Genomic DNA, 12,275 nt, shown 5'->3' with positions numbered 1-12,275 from the left:
AGCTTTGGTATGACAATGCAGCTTTGAATGATGTTGAAAACCAGATGCTGTGTATGCTATTCTACAGCTGCTTGGCTTCATTATATGCTTTTATTTCATGTATGAAAACTCTTGGCAATGCTGGAAAATTTTTATCCCAGAAGGGTGGAGGGGGAGGGGAAGCCGGAATCCATTTTTGTCACAGTTTGTTTTTATTAATAGAAAATAAACACTCATTCATTCCAGTTTCAAAGTTGCTATACTTGAAATTCCTAATTTTAAAAAAATGAATTTAAAATAATCAATAATGCTGCTTTAACTAAGACAGTTAAAACTGTGGCTTAAAAAGTATTCAGCACCATTTGCTCTTAGGTCTTTCAACATTTGTTCTTAAGCAATTGTTCTTAAGCATCTAAGCACTTGTTCTTAAGCGTCTGCCTGTCTCTCAGTACAGGAGTTGCTGAGTTACATGAGAGAGCCTTTCCGAACAACCAGTGGGATGGATGCTAACATCCTGAGAGGGTGTCTGGCTGTTACAGTGGCCCCTCCCCCCACTTCAGCTCTGGAGGAACATGTATGTACCTAAGCACTGGTGCGAGGAGGCAGGCTCTTATCTACTGTTCAGCTTGGACTCTCTGGCCAGGAACAGTAAATCTCTGGCACAGATGCAACTGGTTAATACCGTGTGGTTTTAGGGAATTCTGTAAATAATTTGAATCTGTTTATTCACAAATTATATGTGCGACCAGGGTCTCTACTCTAGCAAGTAAGGGCCAACTATTTTAATACCCTTATAAAATACATACACAAGTATGCAAATCAGTTTTAAAAGCTGCATCATTCAGAATGCTGCATCGTTTATGCCAATGATGGCTACCTTGGTTTGATGAGTTTGTGGGTGGGGGGAGCAGTGCTGGAGACTGAACCCAAGGGCATTATTAGTTTGATAGGCAGGTGCTCTACCATGAGCTACATCCCCAGCCCCTAAGCCAATGGTCTGTTTCAACAAAATGTAATTAGAAGCTGCTGATGAAACTAAATGTAAGGTGTGACATGATATTCCTTCTCATAAGCTGTGCTGTACAGAGCTTGGAGGGAAGATGAGCACTTTACTCCCTCACTCTTTACTACAGGGTTCCAATTAGTGTTGGGCCAGAAGTTAGCATTTCTAAATATTTCAGCAAAGTCCACAAAAAAATCGAGGGTGGGTTTGTTTGCTTTGTTTTGTTTTGTTTTTGTTTAGTGTTTAAGAATGTCCAATGCTGTCTTTCTGCATCATTGAGAAGTGTTATTCATTAGGGTGTTCTAATAACATAAAACAGTAACAGATCTGTGCACTTGGTCAGATGTCACAGAAATGAGGGGAGGATTATCATGTCACCCTTAGAGAATGAGAGATGGATCATCATGTCATCCTTAGCGTTTCTGCTGCCTATTCTCTATAGTTTGTTCACCAATGTGAATAAGATGGACTTTTATGAAAGGGTAGTACTTGGTTGCCAGGACCTCGTTTGGGCATTTCTAAGTGGAATACACATAGATACGAGAATAGGGGAGGTAATTAATACAGGGAAGCTACTCTTTCCAGCTCAGAAGGAGTTGATGAAGCCCATATATGCATTCAAGAAGCCCATGGGATCCTCTAGCTGTGGGTAGTGGCTAATGTGGTCATCCAGAATCGACACTGTGGACCGCGGCAGCGTTTTCCTAGTGGAAGAGAACAGCATGGAGGTGAACTTAAGGCTGGAAGGATGAGAGGATGTAAGCCATGGGAAGCCCCGTAAATGCCCCTGTAGACACACCACACTGCAAGAAGCCAGCGAAGAGCTTATTCATCTCCTACTTGGGAACTATACCTTAGCCAGATAAACTTGCCAATTGTTCAGAACACAACAGACAACATCTTGCAAATACAACACTTCTGTAACAGTCCTCAAAACATGACTTTCAGCTCCTTAGAGAAGCATCAACAGGTGGCTCACTCAGCAACTCACTGCCCAAGCAAAGATAAACAAAGAACCTTCCTTAATCTCGTGAGGAGATTGTTTAAAATTATAAGCTAGCTGTTGATTGCCAGATTGTATCTACTGGGGCACATGAAGGTATGGAACATTCTTACATGATAGTCAAGATTTCATATTCCAGCACCTTCTGAATAAGTACCCTGAGGGAGCAACAACCAATGAAAACCTTTTTCATGGTTAGCTGTTCATAACTGCTCAATGAAGTGTGCTCAGTTGAGGTCAGTGAATTGGCTTTACAGTCAGACTAACACATTTCTTAAGATGTTTGGTTCACATGACGCCCCCCCACTCCCCACTGAGGAACATGATAACAGCCACAGAGAATATCGAGAACAGGATGTATGAATTCAGAGAATCTTTCCACTTTGGTGAGAATAAGATTTCCTGTCCCTAACTGGTCTAGATGTGTATGTTTCCAATGAGGTCGGAGGTGGTAGTAAATAGTGCCAACAAGCCTGTCAGGATGAAACAGCTAAGAGAACCAAGACCTCTGAGGAGGACTCACCTGTACAGCTCCAGAAACTCTGGGTAGGGGTTTATAGGATCCAATGGCCCATAGATAAAATGAACTAGGAAAGAGAAGAGGAAGGGATTTCTAACAGCTCACAGGTGTGCTTCCTACCCTAAAATCAACCCCCTCCCTTCATTTAAAGAAGACATTCTGTGAATAAAAATTCCTGTTATAGAAATCGTTCTTATTAGGTCAGCTATAAAGAACTTCTAGAACAAGCCAGTCTGTCTTCTACACAGAACTGGGTGGTCCCTCCTTGCTCTTCTGTACCCTGAATCCAAAGGAACAAGCTCGCTTTGAAGACCTGCTTTCCAGAAATGTAGGTAGAATGATCATTCTTTGAAGTTCCCTCAGCTGGGGCTGACCTCTGACATCTTGATCACTAGTATTGTGAGGCATGAGGACAGAGCACTGACCTGTGACCTTCATTAACGACCTCACTAGCTTCCTGTCCCAAGAGTTACATATTACCATGTAACTCTTACATATTACATATTACCATGGCAGGCAAGCCATACTAGCCCCATCTGTAGAGGGTGGTGCCTCAGTGTCTTACACCCCTTACTGGGGCATTCTAGGGGTTTGGAATAGGATTGCCAGTGAATACAGAATGGGCAGTTAGCCGGGCGGTGGTGGCACACGCCTTTAATCCTGGCACTCAGGTGGCAGAGGCAGGCAGATCTCTGTGAGTTTAAGGACAGCCTGGTCTACAGAGAGTTCCAGGACAGCCAGAGCTACACAGAGAAATCCTGTAAGGATTTTAAAAAGTGTGTCCTAAGCATGATATAACACACACTTTTTTATACTAAAAGTTGCTGTTTTTCTGTAAGATTCAGATTGACTTGGGTGCATGTTTTTAGTTGCTAGCCCTGGCGACCCTGCATGGGGACTTTATGCGTGGCAGTTATGTTAAGTCACTGTTCCCAAGGCTCCTTGTCAGAAAGTGACAGAAAACTATACAGATACTCACTGGGGATGCTCACAGAGGCAAGTGTTCCCACCCAGCGCCTTCTGAATTTCTTCCTTTGATTGATGTACTGTAAAAGACTACAGTGCAGGTGAGTCAGCAGGAGCAGGGCAAGAACTATTTCTATCAGTGCAATCTCCCAGTCCACAGAGCCACAGAAAAGTGTCTTCATATAGAAGCAGCCTCAGGTCCCAGGAACAGCCTACTTCATCCCTTTGTGTTAACTACTCATTAACTACTCACAATAGTGACTGCTTAAGCAGGGAATGAGATCTCCAGAAGAATTGCAGTTAGCTTGGAGTGTACATGATTTAAAACCTGGTTCTAAAAATCCAGTTTTGACCCCCCCACTACTGACCAGGTCTGTGACTGCAAAAACACATTTTTATTTTATTTTATTTTATTTTTAAACTAAGACCAAACTACATGATCTTAAGTTGATAGCCACTTCTAAGAATGCAATGTAGAAGTTTCTGGGATCAGGGCTTCATCACTCTATTTCATCTCATGGAGTGGAGAACTAAGTCTTCCTGCAATGGAAGATGCCAACAGCCATGCTGCAGCGCATGTGGCAGGTTCCCTAACTCTGGGGCAGGGAAGAAGGCAGGCTATGAGAATACTTTTTTTAAAAAGAGGCATGTTTGTTATTCAGTTTTTTATTTAAGGACTCATATAGAGTTCACAGCAACACCAGCAGTTAGGGCACTGCTAGAGTCACAGGCCCAGCTGGCGAAAGGCAAGGCAAGGCAAGGCCTTATCTCAAGGAAAGATGCATATATTCACTCTCCCATCTCTCCAAGGAAACAGCTACAGTCTCACCTAAGCCATAGCCCTGCTCCTCAAACTCTGTTGCTGCTGGAGAAAGAGACAAAGGAAGAGCTTTGTACTTAGGAGAGACATTGGGCTCCTTTCAAAACTAGGACTGCAGCGTTCTGAAACATTTCATAGTAACCAAAAGTCTAAAGAAGGGTATTATGTCAAAGTCATTTCCATGCAAATAAGCACTACGATTTGCAACTATTTATCTACATTTTCTGTGACAAATGCTTTTGGAGTAAGGGCTCACCCTATGCTAGATTTCTTTGTTGGAAAACACAGACCAGGACTGTTTTAGTTTTGCCTCATCGTCCCTAGCCAGCCTTCTTGTGACAGGGAGTAAGCAAACAAGGAGCAGGACATGCTGTGCCTGCCCTTCGCTCCAGGAGTGTCACTAGGGCCCACCCAGAGCAAGGTTCCCCTGTTACCTGTCAATGACCAAGTTCCCGTCATTGTTGCGGATCCCAGCCCACATGTCCCACAGTTCACTCTCGGAGGGGCGGGTATACGGTCCGAAGACTGGGGTAAGACTGAGAGAGGACAAATGCGGGAAGGTAAGACAGAGTGGAAGGAGTCAGAGCACTTCTGCAGATTCAGAAATTCCTTCTAGAAAATGTCCAAGCTCAGGCTTGCCTTGGTCCATGACTATAATAGCAGCAAGCTCCACTACCCTGTCCAGCTCCTAGTCTTTGGTGATGACTTACCCTCGAGAGAACACAAAGAAGTTCATAAGCCTTGTGAGGATGGGTGAAAGCACACCTCCATCTTTGAGGAGCTGCGGATAAGAAGTGAAAGTAAAAATCAAGGACCCAGAAAAAGCTGACAGCACATAAAAATGCAACTTAGCCATAGCTGCTTCTAGGGGGGAAAAAAAAGTATAATCCCTAAATGTAACTGGAATCAAGTTTAGCCTGGGATCTCAACTTATTCAAACATCATACTTGTGGCACAGATCTTCATATAGTTATAGTTCTCTAAAAAATTTGTCTCTTATTTCTCAGAAATATTTGGTTTTTATGTAGGGGAGCCTGCTTTATTTGACTAAGGAGGGAAAAATTAACTTGATTAATGTGAATTCATAATAAAGAAGATTATTATTATCACAGGTATGGCCCTCAGAAGGTCCCAGATTTGTTTGATATTAATGTCACAGATATCTGAACTGAGAAGCTATGCAGTAAAACTGCCAACCTTTTGGAGAAGGAGAGGACGGTGGGTTTCAGGAAAGATACCTGTGAAAAGAGAGACTTCTTAGTCATTTACCAACAACTCTTAAGTTAACAGCACAACCATTACCAGAAACTAATTCCACTGTTCGTTATTCCATTTGGGGCTTTCACTGACAGAACAGAATTATGAATAAAGACAGCCATGTACTGCATAACAACTGATGCTCAACATGGAACTGCATACATGTGTACCAATCTGAGGCATGACTCTACTGCTAATTCCTAAAGATTCTGTTTGACAAATTATAACACACTGGGACTATCTTCCTCCTTTCAAAGGTACAAAATGGATAAAGTAATTCATGTGCTCTTCCATAATGCGTTGATGCCTGGGCCTTAACTCCCTTCAGCATCTCCAATGCTCAGACATCACAGTGTTGTTGATGAACTAGACTGCATGCGTGCACACGTGCGTGCATGCACGCACACACACACACACACACAACACACACGTGTGATTTTCAGTCAGTAGGTTCTAGTAAAAGAGAATGACTTCTTTTCTTTTGCAGAGATAAAGAGACAGACTCACTATTCTCCCAGGCCACCCTTAAGGCATTCAGGTAGGGGCATTTGGGCACTTCAGGGTTAATGAGCACCTCAATGACAGTCAGAAAAATAAACTGCAATTAACACTCATTGGTTTAGGCACTGCCACGGATGAGGAGGCGCTTACTGATGCAGCTCACCAGCCACATAAGCAGAGTCACATTGGTGGTAGACCTTTTTTGTTTGCTTTGTCTTTGTTTTGGGGACAAGGTTTCTCTATATAGCCCTAGCTATTTTGTACATAGGCCAGGCTGGCCTCGAAGTCACAGAGATACACCTGCCTCTGCCTCCCAAGTGCTGGGATTAAAGGTGTTGCGACACCCCCATCCGGCTTCCTTTTATTTTCTGTATGTTTGGAAACCTATTCCATAAATGCCATCAGTTATCAAAACTATTCATGGCACAACAACGGTAAAAAAATGCCCCATGTCTAGTGTCTGTTTATGTCAGATTACCATTTAGATGTCTTTATGACTTAAAAAGGTGACTTTTCTAGGCTACACTCCACGTTCCACCTGACCCCAAGGCAATTACCTCCATTTGACAGACAGAGACTCTTTATGGTAAGCCGTCCAGATCGATTCTGCTTGTACCTGTAACAGGGAAAGAAGAAACACACATGTACCTGAACAGCTGGCACCCATGCAGGGGGCTGTGGACAACCCCCAAAGGTTTGAAGATCCCAGAACGATTCAGTGACCTGTCATCTTAAGCTCCTGACACCTGTGCTGAGGGCAAAAGTCTGGTCTCACTGACCTGTACAACAGCTCCTGGGCAACAATGTCCCCATAGTCATGAGACAACAGGTTGATTCTGCGGTTCTGAAGCCCCAGGTGCCGGAGAAGAGACTCCACGATGCTGGCCTGCTCAAATATGGAATACTGATGCGGTCGCTAAGGAAAAGAAAGCCAGAGGCACAGCATGAGGTCACCAGAGCTTGACCTGCATTCATACCCGTCCCACCAAGCTACTGCTTACCGGTTTGTCACTGAAGCCAAAGCCTAAGAAATCAAGGGCAATCACTCGATGAAACCTCAGGGTCAGTCCTTCCCAGATCTGAAAGAAAGCAAGCATGATGTGCACTCTGCTTCCACATGCTACTGCCCTGCCCACAGCAGCACACACACGAGACTCATGCCCGTATGTCAGCTTGGATAAAGTGAAAAATCTCATAAAACCACCACAGGCCTGGGTGGCCCCCCTGGAAAAGGGTGTGAGGCCTAGCTTTCAATATATGGAGAGCATAACTCCAGCCTTTAACTTAGCAATGATCCTTTCTGAACAGCCAGTTTTTTAGTCCCTTACATGCCATGAAAAGCAATTCTACACTTAATGAGATTTTTATCAAGCAGTTCAAATCTGCTAGAGCCTTCTAGGGCTGACCAAAAAAAGGGGGGGGGGGGGGAGGATCTAGAGTTTGAATGTTTTGTAGGACATAGCAGGACCTAGAAACCAAACTTCATTACCTTGTACCAATCGTAGCTGGATGTTGGAAAGCCATGTAGAAGCACAACTATCTCAGGGCTTCCAACCACACCAACAGAGTCTAGGAGGAGGAGGAGAGAGATTAGGCAAATCCCTGCAATACAGCACTGGAGACACCAAAATCTAACACAGTAAGAAGGATCAGACCAAATTAGTGACATTAAAATGCAAGTATACAATACTCTAGATGAGGAGCTTCCTCATAACCTGTATTTTCAATTGAAACAGTTTGCTCATTGTTGCTTGGATTTTTTAGAGACAGTCCCATATTTTAGGTACTAATAATATTAAAATGCAAATAATTTTTCATTTAGTAAAAAGTAAACCAGTTAAATAAAAATTAAAACCAATTACAATGTTATAATCACAACAAACTAAAGATTCTTTATATCTTATCACTAATTTATCACATTTCTCTATGACCTGACAGTTATTACCATAGGAGCACCTGAGTTTGTACTGCTTTTCCAGCATTAGCAGATGACAACCAACTCAAAAACAAACTTACAAAATTCTGTCAGTTACAAAAACAGGCTATTAGTGCCAAGAACTTTTTCTATGTGTGACATCGAATTATTCAACAGTAGAATACCTTGCCACAGTACTAGATTTAAATCAATGCTGCCAGTGGCATAAAATTTTGGTATTAAGTTTTCAAAAATTGTTTAATTAGAAGCAGTTAAAAACAATGTACTAAAAATCTACACAAATAATGCACACCACTAAATATTAATTCTGGGAAAGAGCCAACAAGTTAACATAAAGAAAATTTCATACTTACTTGACTGTATATAACAAATGAGAGGAGGTCAGGAGCAATAATGAAAAACGGTTTACGAAAAACAAACATTTTTCGTTATTGCTCTTGACCCCCGCCCAAAAGAAATCTTTTCCAATCTGTTTCTCAGTGTCTTCACCTATAAAATGAGATTAATGGCACCTATCTCCAAGTGCTGTTGTAAAGATTTAAGTGAAAAATTAAAATAATGAAGGTTAAAAATAGAACAATGCCTTGAATGTAATTAACAATCATATTAATTCCCAGTAAATCTTATCAGGTTTAGATACATATAACAAATCATGGAAAATAATAAAATGACATACGGGGATGGGTGGGGTTGGGGGGGAAGAACGGTATGTATAGGTCTCTAAATAGCATACATGTTACCTAACACTAGGGGCGCTCAAGAGAAAACGAATGTCAAATACAAATGGAGCTGCAAGAAACTTCTATACCAGGTACAATTCCACCCCACCCCGCCCCTCCCTCTATTCCTGAGTTCCCTGCTCTGTCTTATGAAGACTGAAGGGAATTGGTCCAGTATTTCAGGTACACCTTACACAAATGGGGTTACTCCTCTCCCCTCTGTCACTATAGAGCAACAGAGACCAAAGAACAGGAAATAAGTAACCTCAGCGGGTACCTAAACGATCCTAGGATTCTCCAACAGTCCAGTTCTCACCTTGGTAGAAGATGCGCAGTCCCTTGTAGGTGAAGAACTTGCCAGAAGTCTTCCATGAGTGCAGAGCAGGGGAGAGCTGCGGGGGTGGGATATGCAGGTACGCAGCCAGCAAGGGCACGGCCAGTAGCCCCACTTGGACCCACCACTCCCTCATCCTGTGGGAAAAGCAGCCAAGGAAACATTGTACACTTCCAAAGATCAAAACGGACCATGGGGTGGGAAACTTTGGCACTATGGGGTAAATTGATTGATTTCCACCCGATGTGGCCACGGCTGAAAAGTTTACCAAGAAAATATGACGTCTCTACCCTTTGGCAATCACCGTATTTGATCTCCACCATTGTTTCCATGTACGACCTTCGCACATACGTATAATGTATTACACGTCCTTAAGCAGAGAGCTGCTCATCACTGTTTAAATACATACCCTCTGGCCAAATGAAGCTCTATTTGGCACTACTGTCTGGATTGGGGCCAAGAAACTGATTCGAGAGACTGAAAGCAAGACAGCACTTCCTATCCCAGTAAGCAGCTTTGCCCTCACCCTGAATATCTAATCTTAGAAGTCTAGGCAGCAGATTATATTTTTGCTTTCTTAGCAGACTCTTGAGGCGGTTCCCCTTTTAAATATTAAGACCCGCCCACATACCTAGCATTTAGGACTTGGTTTTGTCTGTAAAAAGAACAAATTTGTGCCCCAGCTTGCCATTCCCAGATTTATACGGTCCAGGTCAATTTATCTACACTGGAGGCAAGAATTAAAGCAGCATTAGAAACCATTTCTTCTGTCCATTTGTGACTTGTCACAGTCACCAAGGAAAGGGTTCTCTAAACAAAAAACTGGATAATGCCTCCTAAACTAAAACTAGCTACAAGTTAAACAAATTAATTGCTAGAGTCCTGGCAGATGTGGGCTTGTTGGCTCACTTTGTACATAAGAACGCCCTATGACAAGTTACCTGCAATCTCAAGAAACTGGCTTGGGGGGGAGGGAGGTGGTTAACTCTAACAATAAACCTGACAAGGCGGGTAAAAAAAAAAAAGACCCCTCTCGGGAAACCTCAACTCCGTGCCTGAACTTTAGGCTGCGCTTGGACTTTTTTTTTTTTTTTTTTTTTTCACCTGTCCAATAAACAGTCACAATGGCTTGGTTCTGCCTTTAACGGCAATACTAGAAATGACTGGAAAGGCGCCAGGGCATAATGGTTTAGTCGCAGTCTGTGATCCGCTAACGGGCTTTACCGCCGAACCTCCTTGAACCTCCTTGAAAGGCAAATAACAAAAACGTTAGGTTTAAGATTTATTTATTTTTGTTTGTTTGTTTTGTTATTATTGTTCATTTTTGTTTGGTTGGTTGTTTTCCTCAAAGCCCCTTCGGTCCCGTTACCTGTTCATACATTTCCATGTAGCCTCTGGGCGGTCCACGCAGGTCTCAGACTGAATCTGCAGTGACTCAGCAGAACACTGGGAGGGGCGCCCACAGCAGAGTGAACAGGGGCTTCCCGCTCGCTAGCGAAGGGGGGGGAGGGGGAACAGAGGTGCCACACCCACGCTCTCCACACCGTACGTCGGTGCACCTCCTCCACCCAGGAAAGGGGGGGCAACACCCCCCCAGGAGCCGTTTTCAGTCTTAGTTACCTTAGTAAAAATACCCCCCCCCCAACATTTTATGATTTTTAGTAGTCAAGCAATCTGGCAATCAGGCGAAAGGTTTAAACATATTTTTAAGTCAAATCCCCATTATTTGATGGCGCCATGATTTACATTAAAAATTCAGCACACTCCCGTAACAAACTTTACGTGCCTTGATTTCTCATTTCTGTAAATGATGGAAAAACACATTTATCTAACACCACCAAACCAGCCCACCTAACCACTTCTAAGCGAGAATTACACTGTGAACCCACAAACCGAAGCAAACATTTCTCGTAACATTTTAACCGTCTGGCCGACGTCCCCGAGCTCCCGAGGGTTCGCATTTCTGTCTTGAACAACACTTACGGCCGCGGCCACACAGCGCGGCCAAGGTCCACTCACACCTATGCGGTAACTACGCCACTGCGAGGCCAGATCCTGGAAATCTTAAACCGCGCCGCGGCAATCTCGGCTCCTCGAACCCTAAATCACACACCTGGGTCTAAAAATCCTAAGTCACCGCACAACAATGAGCAGCTCTAAAAACCTTGGAACGCACCGGGGCGTTACCGAGGTTCACGGACCCTAAATTGCGCCACCACCACCTCCAAAATCACACCACAGCCAAGACCCGGACAAAAACCCCTAATTTGCACCAGGAGATCCTAAAATGCCTACATCTCACGCAGCAGACCCCAGGTTTGTTAAAAGTCACCAGCGAAGGCGATCCCGAGTTCGGGCCGAGCAACCGACAGCACGGCCACCTTTTGGTGAGGGTTTTACCATGGGCAGCTCCGGGGAGGCAGTGGCACCCACACCGAGTCGGGCCAGCCACACCCCCCTCGCGGCACGGCCGGCAGCACCCACCTGCGCAAGCGGTCTCGGCGCACCATGGCCGCATTTTCCCATGCCGCGCGCCGCAGGATTGCGGATCACGGGGCGCGCCGAGGCGCCCACAACCGTACAGGATCGGAGGTGGCGTCGGCGCAGCCCACGGTCCGCGCAGGGCGGCCCGCAGCGGCGGCGGCAAAGGCAGCGAGCGGCCTCTCGGGCGAGCCTGCAGCACTACGCCGTTCGGCGAGGCGCGGCTGCCGCAGAGGAAGGCTGCTCAGCCAGCGAAGATGCACCGGGATGTGCTGGTGGCCGCAGCAGAGCGGGGCGAGCGGGCTCCGGCTTTTAGTACCCACTGAGCCCCGCCCCTGGCCCGCCCACCGTGCTGCAGTGTCCCTCCCTCTCGCTCCCGCCGCAGAGCCCCTCCCTACCTCTGCAGAGAAGGGGGGCCTCTGTCGTGGGCGCCTCCCGGGAAATCAACCCCCTCTTTCTTTGCAGATTTCTAATCTTGAACCCCAAATTTGTTTAAAAAAATCCTTTTCCGTGTGATTACCACACGGAAAGCAAAGACGGGAAATGTCTGAGACCCCCGACCCTTCCTTCCCTTGGACCACGCACAGGTCCCAAGCCCCGGAAGGTGGCTGTTAGACATAAATCACCTCAGGGCTAGGGTGCTCATTGTGGCACCCCCTGTTTTTCTACATCCTAAATGGGTGCTGAGTCCTGGGAGAGACTACGTAGCCGAAAATAACGGCTACCAGAAAGCGACAACCCCGAGCCCTTAACCCA

The 12,275-nt window shown here is 44.9% G+C and overlaps 1 protein-coding gene across 2 annotated transcripts; it reads right to left on the bottom strand.

Moving 5' to 3' along the window:
* Positions 1–219: 219 nt before the first annotated feature.
* On the bottom strand, positions 220–11,821 carry Mest (mesoderm specific transcript). 2 transcript variants are annotated; one of them, XM_051175858.1, is made up of 12 exons: positions 11,523–11,820; positions 9,021–9,175; positions 7,539–7,618; positions 7,051–7,128; positions 6,829–6,965; positions 6,607–6,665; positions 5,489–5,529; positions 5,002–5,072; positions 4,726–4,827; positions 3,485–3,561; positions 2,509–2,572; positions 220–1,686 (listed from the first exon to the last, which is right to left on the bottom strand). In XM_051175858.1, exons 1-12 carry the CDS (start codon positions 11,546–11,548, stop codon positions 1,569–1,571), a joined length of 1,008 nt encoding a protein of 335 aa, XP_051031815.1. In that variant the 5' UTR covers positions 11,549–11,820; the 3' UTR covers positions 220–1,568. The 2 variants fall into 2 exon arrangements, with proteins under 2 accessions (XP_051031815.1, XP_051031816.1); XM_051175859.1 differs by lacking the exon at positions 220–1,686 and adding an exon at positions 1,861–1,972 and having other exon boundaries at positions 11,523–11,821.
* Positions 11,822–12,275: the final 454 nt, after the last annotated feature.

Source organism: Phodopus roborovskii, unplaced genomic scaffold, assembly GCF_943737965.1.
Source record: "Phodopus roborovskii unplaced genomic scaffold, PHOROB, whole genome shotgun sequence".
NCBI lineage: Eukaryota > Metazoa > Chordata > Mammalia > Rodentia > Cricetidae > Phodopus > Phodopus roborovskii.
Note: the sequence above shows the minus strand (reverse complement) of the source record. Positions and strands in the feature narration are given on the sequence as shown.

Excerpts from the sequence above, each read along its gene's own strand:
- Mest (XM_051175858.1), bottom strand. The coding sequence starts at position 11,548 with ATGGTGCGCCGAGACCGCTTGCGCAG. Across the intron at positions 6,666-6,828 it reads GCCCAGGAGCTGTTGTACAG|GTACAAGCAGAATCGATCTG; the intron begins GTCAGTGAGACC and ends TCCCTGTTACAG. Across the intron at positions 1,687-2,508 it reads GAGTTTCTGGAGCTGTACAG|GAAAACGCTGCCGCGGTCCA; the intron begins GTGAGTCCTCCT and ends CTCTTCCACTAG.